At 43.5% G+C, this 9,435-nt stretch overlaps 1 protein-coding gene and 2 non-coding genes across 3 annotated transcripts; all 3 read right to left on the reverse strand.

Annotated features, from left to right (window-relative positions):
- Positions 1-134: 134 nt before the first annotated feature.
- RPS3A (ribosomal protein S3A) lies at positions 135-4,598 on the reverse strand. The gene is made up of 6 exons (XM_045831833.1): positions 4,447-4,598; positions 3,641-3,744; positions 3,187-3,374; positions 1,098-1,306; positions 456-565; positions 135-301 (listed from the first exon to the last, which is right to left on the reverse strand). The coding sequence occupies exons 1-6, from the start codon at positions 4,506-4,508 to the stop codon at positions 180-182; spliced, it is 795 nt and encodes a 264-aa protein (XP_045687789.1). The 5' UTR covers positions 4,509-4,598; the 3' UTR covers positions 135-179.
- On the reverse strand, positions 781-850 carry LOC123814242. Its single transcript, XR_006784865.1, has one exon. It is a non-coding gene; the product is annotated as a small nucleolar RNA SNORD73 (small nucleolar RNA).
- LOC123814243 lies at positions 2,413-2,485 on the reverse strand. Its single transcript, XR_006784866.1, has one exon. It is a non-coding gene; the product is annotated as a small nucleolar RNA SNORD73 (small nucleolar RNA).
- Positions 4,599-9,435: the final 4,837 nt, after the last annotated feature.

Here is a 9,435-nt window from a genome sequence, read left to right on the forward strand (position 1 = left end):
TAATCTCTACCCTTTCCCAGCTACACAGAGCAAGAGATAAAATCCAGAACAGAAAAGTTCATGTCACCGTCAATTCAGAGCCATGTCATTCGCCAAGCTATAAGATTGTTTTAAAAGAATGATTAGAAATAAAGTATCACAAATAGGCCTTTTTATTCGCCACCATTAAGTGTCTGAATTTAAACAGATTCTTGGACTGGGGGCTCATATCCATCAGCTCGTTCAACTTTAGCGCCTGTCTCGTCCCCAGTAGCTTTTCCAGAACTGCTACCTTCACCATGAAGCTCCATGAGTTTCCCCACTAAAAGAAGAACAAAATTCTGTTAGCTATGGTGTACCGTATCTTGAACAATGGTCCTTCAATACTGTGTAAGCATGACAGAAAAAAAAAAAGCTAGTATCTGGCCACTCAACCCCACCCCCGCAAATGTATCTGGCCACAATTTCCCACTTACATTCAAACTTGGGCTTCTTCAGCATTTTGACTTTTCTAACAAAGACATCATGAAGTGGATAAATAGACTGGCAAGCCTTTTCTATGTCTTTCCCAATGCTATCTGGGATCCTGCAAACCAGTAATAGTAGATTAGAGTAAATGTACACAGAAAACCCCCCTCATTCAATCCAGAAAGCTCCTCGTGTAAGATAGTCTACTACTGTCCCTTTACAGGCGAAGGTGAAGTGATATAACTGTACAGCTAGTTGCAAAGTTAGCATCTGAGCCTTCTGAGTCTACACCTTTTGCCTTTTCCATTACACCCTCTTAGTCAGCTGCATGGGAACATCAGAAAAATGTTACATTTTATCACTGGACATCATTTGGGACCGAAACATTTTGTCATCACTTATTCCCATGCATTACTGATTGTGGAGAGTTCTTCTATTTAACCTCACTGCCACGAGATAGTTATACCCAAACAAGGACAAAAACCAAATCAGATTTACTCAGCAATTAGCATGCTTTCATTTCAAGGGAGGTAGCTAGATGGTTTCACAGACAGAATTTAAACAGGTGTGATTCCATCTTAGATGTTTTCCCTCATCTGAGGGTTAATCAGATTCAGGGTTGTGTGGTGATAGAGAAAAAAAACTCTTACAATTTATTGACCACTTCTTTCAAGTCGTTTGTCTGCACCTCTCGGGTCATGATTTCCATCATTTTCTTCCGGATCTGGCGGACCTGTTGATGCTGAGCATAAGAGGTCTTCCGAATCTGATTGTTGCGTTTTTTAGTAAAACCAACACAGAATAAACGAAGCAAATACCCATCGGTAGTCTTGACATCAACATGAGCTTCGATCATGGTCTAGTGAGAAAAAAAAAAGATACTGTCAGTTATGCCAGGGCTTTTTTTTTTAATCCTCATCCAAGGATTTTTCTTTTCTTTTTTTTTTTTTGACCAATTTGAGGGAGAGGGAGACAGACAGACATCTCATCTGTACGTGACCTGACCAGGAATCGAACCTGCACTTAGGCATGTGCCCTGTCTGGGAATCGAACCTGCAACCTTTTGGTGTACAGAAGCAACCAACTGAGTCACCCAGCCAGAGCAGATATAATAGGTTTTAATACTATTAATTTTTATCTCTCAAATTCTAATATAAAAAAGGGAAAGGTCAAGTATTCATCATGCATGAAGTATAATATAAATTACATTATCAAATTTCCAGAATTAACTTCCTTGAAATGAACTTACCAAATTCTTACTATCCTTCACATCCAATTAAAGAAGTCCTCTCAACAATCCTCCCTCCTCCCCTCTATCCCCACCATCACTGGCAATAGTGTCCACCCCCCAACTTTTTACAAATATGTGAAACCCTTTAACATTCTTCCCCTCAATCAGCGGTAACTCTGCAACACAAGAAAATAGGTTCTATGAGACTACAATATGGACGTCCACACTTATTCCATCTCAATAAAAAGTGTTCTGCATAGGTGAAATGTTATCACTGAATACATATGCTTTTAAGTGTCATTTATGTTCCAACTAAGGCCATGCTGGCAAATATTCAATTTCACAGCCAAAACACACAAAAAACTATCTTAGGTAGCAATAAAAACTGAATTTCCTCCTCTGCATTTTGTAAGTTTTAGACCTTGGTTCAAAAAATGGATATAATTGAGCCCTGGCTGGCGTAGCTCAGTGGATTGAGCGTGGGCTGGGAACCAAAGTGTCCCAGGTTCGATTCCCAGCCAGGGTACATTCCTGGGTTGCAGGCCATAACCCCCAGCAACCGCACATTGATGTTTCTCTCTCTCTCTCTCTCTCTCTCTCTCTCTCTCCCTCTCCCTCCATCCCTTCCCTCCCTAAAAATAAATAAATAAAAAAAATCTTTAAAAAAAAAGGATATAATTGTAGCAAAAGGACCTTAAAATATTCCCAGAAATGCAACCACGGAACCTTGGGGGAATGTCATAAATAAACAAAATTACAAAAGCAGTTATGTATCATCTGGAACCAAACATTTTGTCATCATTCACTCCCACATACAAAGTATCGTAAGACTGGATGGTTAGCCAGACACATCTGAACCAACACAGTTATTTCCTACATCACACTAACGTTTATTAGATGCTTTCTGGGTCAAACTCTGTGCTAAACACGGATTTCATCCAAACTCCATAAGAGGACACTCTTACCCACATTTTAAAGATAAAGAAATCATGGCTTAGCAAGCTTTAAGTTTTTTGCCAAAAAGAATACAATTGGGAAGTGGAGCCAAGACTTCCGCTCTGCTACTCTGTGTTCTGTGTGTTATTCTATATTGCCAGAGGTAATTAAGACCAGCCCAAACCACCTGTCCAGTTTAAAATCCATTAGCAAAAAAATAAAGAATAAAGTCCATCAGCTTTTGAGGTCCAAAGAGTCCGAAGCGAAATTACAAACCTGAATCTAGATGTTCCTCAATCAGCCACTGATCTATGCAACAAAAAAACTAAAATGGTGATAAATTTTGAACTCAATGTAAATAAGCAGAAGGATCATGGTTTGCTTCCTGCTGTTGCTCAAGTTCAATGGTCAACTCCAGAGTAAGCACTCAATAGTTATCAAGACAACATCAAGGTTTTAAAATTATTACTTCAACCTGTTATGACATGTCCCTTGCTGACATCACACCCTGACGTGACATCACACTTCAGCCACGCATGCCATAGCACCGCGACGCTAAGTGTCGTTCTCACCTGCCATTTTTTGACCATGGAGCACATTTTGTCCCGGGTAAGATCCATGCCATGGAAATTAGTCAGGCAGTTTTTGCCCTGGACATCCTCAGTAATTAGCTTGAATTTTCTAAATGCAACTTCATCATTCTGCAGGTCAGCCAGGCTCACTTCAAATACACGGCCCTTCAGACCATCCGATGCGATTTCTATAAAACAAGAATCAGTTGTCTTATTAACATCAGGAGCCACTCGAGCAAACTCAAGCCAACGAAGGTAACTGTTCATGCATAAAGTTGAGTTAGAATGTTCAAGTGCCACCTTGCTTCGACCAGTGTCCCCAAAACAAGCACCGCAGGGGCCAAAGCTGCAGCCAAGAGCTGACATTTCCTTTCTCCCGCCACAGGACCAACAGCAGACCAAGGTACAAACGTCTCAATTTTAAAAATATACAAACCAAGAATAAGATACTCACTGGTTCCTTGAGTTCTTGTGACGAGCGTTTTCCCAATGTTTCTTATGTTGAACATAGCTGGTGCTTTCACATCATACCAATCTTTCTTAGAAAATGGATCAACCCTGGATTAAAACAGAAAAACCTTCCGTTTTATTGCAGATCACATAATCCGCCTTGTTTACTTACCTCATTCTAATGACTTCACGAGACTAACCGGCAAGCGGACCTCTCACGGGCACGTACGTGGGGATCGAGCTCTTCCCACACTGTGTCCGTCTCACAGCCGAGCCACAAACGGGCGCACTCCCCACCACGCAGGCAGCACTGCCTCCCGGTAACATGCAGGTCTCTTGAACTTTCCTGGCACAGGACGGCACGTCCTGGAGGCCCAGGCTCTTTCCCAGGGCTTCTTCACACGAGCCTACCTGGAGCTCCCCCGGTTCCACCCGGCCCATGCAGAGGAGCGGTGCGGGGTGCCGGGTGGACAAGAGCGCCTTTCTCCACTACAGCTTTGGGGCTTCCATCGTTCGTGGCATTTAAAAAGCGCCCGTGAGCCCACCATACGCAACACGCCACCGCCTACTCGCGGCAGCAATCGAGCTCAAAGCGGTGCGCACAGGCCCAGAAGGCCAAGGGGAAGACAGCCGGCCCGCGGCGACGGAGCACCCATATCTGGCAGAGCGCAGTTCAGAATTTACCAACCCGGCACGGCCAGCTCAATCCGACTGGCATCCTCGCCATCCGGCCCACACCAAGACCCATGGGCCTCCCGCCGATCCTAACAGGACCCGGAAAAGCGGAGAGCCAGGAGAGTCGCCACTTACACTTTCTTCTTTGCTCCCTTTTTGCCACCTTTCGTCAGGCGCTTGTTCTTACCCACCGCCATGGTGCTGCTCGGGGAGCCAAAAGGGCGGAAATAGAACTCGCGCGAGAACTTACGCGTACGGGGCGGAGCGCGCCATCGACGTAACCTTTGACCCGCGTTGCTCCTTCCTCAAAAATATCGCGACAACAGGAAGGCACGCCCCCACCTGCAGCGGCGACAGCGCCCTCGCGTGTGGGGAGTCGCGTCGCTGAGATACAGCGCAATCTCCACCCGCGCGGGCGCTGCGTGCGTGAGTGCAGGTTTCGGATTAACTGTGGTTTCCGTGGCTCTGAGACGCGGAAGGAAGTTTCCGTGGAAGGAGATGCCTACTCAAACGTATTTCAAAGCTGAAGTCGCCACCTCACCTGGAAACCTATTTCTTCCCCACGATTTGGAATAAGCAGATCCAGGTTCAAAAGCTACTGTCAACAATATTAAGCCTTGGGACGTGTTTATGCTTCAGTGTCTCCCTGCTTAAAGGGGCGGTGGTAGTATAACCTACCTCCTAAGATTGTTAGTAAGATTAAAGGAATATGACATCGGAGGTGCTGGTACTGTTCTGCTTGTTGATGTGGGTGCTGGTTAGTGGGGTATGTTAGCTTCGTCAACATCCATCAAGCCGTGCACTGATTTGTGTACTCTTCTACATGTTTCTCGTACATTCATATATAGTTGGTTTTTTTTTAAGCGAACTCTGCGCATTGTTTCCCTGAGGGAGTATGGGTCCAGTGTTCCCAGATATTTTGATTTTTTTTTTTCAAGAAAAGCTGGAAATTATTTTGTATGAGATCAAATTGTTCAATTTTCGCAACTCATCCAAAAAAATTTTTACTTGTAGGGGTTTAACAAAATACATCCTGGCTGGATGTGGCCCACTAGCTTCTGGAAAGCCGGCCCAGGCAGGCTTGGACCGCAGCCAGGGAAATGCCGAGTTCCTCCTCTGACTTCCCCTGTGCCAGAAACCCTGAGACCGAGCCGCGCGCCCCCTCCTGTGATCCTAGTCCTTCCAGCCTCCGTCCCCTATCTCCCACCACCCCCACCTTCTACAACAATCTTCCTAGATCTCCAGTCCTGTCCTAAAATCTTTCAGTAATTCCAATAATCTCAGTTGCTTATAGGATAGTGTCGAGGTCCTCATTTTACAACAATGAATTTTCTTAATCCTCTGGAACTGTACACCTGAAGTGGTTAAGATGGTACATTTTCTGTTAGGTGGTTTGTTTTTTTTTTATACCACAACTAAAAAGAAATCAAAGTCCTTAGCCAAGTCTACAAAAACCCTTATCAAGCCCCAATCACTGACTCTCTTTTCACCCTCACCACATCTTAGCCTTCACCAGGTACCCCAACTGCAGTCACCTAGAACTGTTTCAGATTCTCTGAACAAAACGGTTTTCTCTTGCCTTCATTCCTTTTCCCTCAGCAGCAGGCAGATTCTGGTGCATTTCAAGACAGCTCAGCTTTATTTCTTCTTTCAGTAAGAGACTGATTCTCCCAAACAGCCTTCCAGGACACCTAGCACTGCTTACCTTCTTAGTACCTATTGATTAAACGTGTCTGTTGTTCACTGTGAGTGGAAGGGCACACAGGGCAGTCTTCCTGTTCGTGCGCCATCTCTGAGCACATAGTAGGTCCTCAGAATATTTGTTGGATGAACAAATAAGAGGTAGATGATATCAGTGCTGGTCCCAGTTTTTGAGCTTTATGGATGGATCCAGATTTTCAAAATAATTAAGGGAACCAATAGGACTACAATTTTTTAATTTAACCACATTATAAAACAAAATACAACTGCCATTTACTATCAGCATCATTTCCTTTTTAAATTATTTTGACCCCCAAAATAAAAATATAGAACATATCCTCTAAAAGGTCAACACTTTTTTTTAAAGATTTTATTTATTTATTTTTAGAGAGGAAAGGGAGAGAGAGAAACATTAATGTGCGGTTGCTGGGGGTCATGGCCTGCAACCTAGGCATGTGCCCTGGTTGGGAATCGAACCTGCGATGCCTGGTTCGCAGCCTGCGCTCAATCCACCGAGCTACGCCAGCCAGGGCAATGCTTTTATCTTTTATTTTTCTGTGAATGCTGCAAAAGGTCAATCCTTTTAAATAAATCAGCTTTGTGAAAAACCCTATAGACATTATTTTTCTTGTCTAATTGCAGTCTGGTGAAAACTAGTGACCAGTAGAAATCAGTGAATTATTTCAAATATAATATTGAGTCCAGTAAACTCTATTCTGTACTTACAGTAACCTTGACTAAGTTTACTTTACAGGTGACAGTTCACTATTGAAAACTTTCCCAATGGAAAATGCTCTAGACTCCAAGGTTACCTACCCCAGAATAAAAACCAAACTTGCCTTCTTCCTGGTCTGATCCCTCTTTCTGCCGCAGAGTGGGGATTAAGGCAGTCAGCTCCACTTAGTTTATTCTAGCAACACCAGCACGTAAGGAATTTGTCAGAGGTATGTATTGCAATTCTCAGCTTTGTTTTGTAATAAAAGCTTTGAAAAATATAAGTCCGTGACACTGTTATATTAAATGGAGCAGTCATCGGTTTAAATTATATTGAAAAAAAAGACAGCATGGGGGTATAAAATCACTTTATTGGGTCTCAACCATCTGAGAATTTAAAAATTAAGATAGAATGCCATAGTGTAGAAAAACATCAGAATATATCAAACCTAGTAAGGTGTCAGTATTTCATTAATTTTCTTTTTCATCTGTGACTCGTCTATTACATCCATCCAATGTTTTTGGAATTTTTATTATTGTGGGTTTTTTTATTTCTAAAAGTTCCATTTAGTTTTTTTCCCACTTACGTTACTGTCATTTCTTATTCTTTGCAGGCATACTCAATATAGATTTAAACCCAGTAAGCATAATTGTTTTACAGCCACTGTATGATAGTTCCAGTATCTGAAGTCTTTGCCAGACTGTGTCTATTGTCTATTTTTGTGCCGGTTCTCCCGCATGAAAGATTAGTTTCCTTGAGTTCCTAGTTATGTGTGTATACTGGTTGTTGTGTTTGAGGCCTAGGATGAAGATATCCTCTTCTAGAAAGACTATGCATATACTGCCAGAGTCCTGCAGGCTTTAATTGAGCTTTTGTTTCGTGTGTGTGTGTGTGTGTGTGTGTGTGTGTGTGTGTTTCCTTTCTTTTTGTTTTTTTTTTTTGATTGAGCTTTTGGCTTTAGGCTTCCTGGGCAGCCCAGGAGGCCCAACGAGCTATAGTTCTGGGTTGGCAAACACATGGAGATGTGGGAAGAGCAGTGCTCTCAGGGCTTAGGAGCTCCATGCCCTTTCTCTGTAAATTGCTGTATGTGTCTCTTCCATCTGGCTATTCCTGAATTACATCCTTTTACAGTAAGCCAGTAATCTGGCGAGTAAAATGTTTCTCTGAGTTCTGTGAATGGCTCTAACAAATTCAATGGACCCAAGGAGAGGAGGGGAGTCGTTGGGACCTCTGATCTAAGGTTGGTCTGTCAGAAGCACAGGTGGTAACCAGGACTTGAGACTGGCATCTGAAGGGGAGCAGCAGCCTCCTAGAACTGAGCCCTTGACCTGTGGGAACTGACACGACCTGGTGGCGGATAGTGTCAGAATTGCTTGTTGGCTTGGGAACTCCTTCAGCACAATTATTATGGGTTTCAAAATAACATCCTTTTCTCCTGGTGTGTAAATACTGCCCGATCTCATTTCTTTTCCTTCTCAGCAGCAGCCCATGGTTTTCTTACCAATACCAAAACTCTGTACTTGCAGCCTTATCCTTCTCAGACCCTGCCCTGAAAACCCCAAGCCTAGATCCGTATGCAACCTACCTTCCATGGTTTTGCCCCCGGTTTTTTCATTCCCCTTTGTGTCTGTGACCTTGTGCAATCCCCTCCCACACTGACTCTGGGCTGGTTCGTGAAAATTGCTTTGGTCAAGGGACATTAGCAACTGTAACTTGGGCAATGGCTTAGAAAAAATGCTGGCATGTACAGGGCTTGCTCTCTTTCTGCTCTTTAGAACACTTGAGCTCACTAAGTTAAGAAATCTGAGCTTGCCTGCTGGAGAATGAGAGATCATTTGAAGCCGAATAAGTAACCCAGCTGAGGTCTCTCCAGAACAACCAGTCTACCAACTACCGGGTATGTGAGTAAAGCCATCCCAGACCATTTAATCCAACTTATTAGTCAAGAACAGAACTACCCAGCTGACACACAGAGAAATAATGTTTATTGCTTCAAGTCATTAAGTGTTGGGAGAAATTGTTTTGCAGCAAAAACATAACATTTTTCTGTTTATCTTACCCTCATGGCACGATCACTACACATTTCAGTCTTGAACTATCAGAAATTAATGGTATCACATCTCAGTTGGGTCTTTGGGGTCCCTATCACTCCTTTTACCTGTCAGGTACCCTTCCTCTGCCTCTTGGTGTCTGGCTATTCCAATCCCTCACATGTTCCTCCTGTCCCTACCTCAGTCCTATCCCCTGTCATGTTTAGAAAGTGATCTTTTGACTACTTTAAATAATGTGGAGGCTTGCAGGCTGCAGTGGACTTAACATTTTTCTGTGTGGAATGAGAGGCCATTGGAGGATTTTGAGCATCGGAGTGACACCGCACCTGCTATGTGGAGAATACAATGTGGTAAAGCAAGGACTGAAGCAAGAAGTGAAAAGAGAAGTGGGAGCTTGGTCTAGGGAGGTAGAGGAGGAAGTGCGAAGGGTGGAGCGTGGTGGAGACAGGACACCATTCATGGAGGCTGAGATGCAGGTGGCATCCTCTGGAGCTGTGAAATGCAGTTGCCCTGGGTGAAGGGGTGCAGTGAAAATTCTGGTTATATTTTGAAGATAAGAACCAATAGAATGTGCAGATGAATTCTTATGTGGGAAGGAAGAAGAGGAATCAGGGATAGTCACATTGTTTCACAATGATTTGGGGGTGAGGGAAGACA

Source organism: Phyllostomus hastatus, unplaced genomic scaffold (assembly GCF_019186645.2).
Source record: "Phyllostomus hastatus isolate PE091 unplaced genomic scaffold, TTU_PhHast_1.1 phas_contig_159, whole genome shotgun sequence".
Classification (NCBI taxonomy): Eukaryota; Metazoa; Chordata; class Mammalia; order Chiroptera; family Phyllostomidae; genus Phyllostomus; species Phyllostomus hastatus.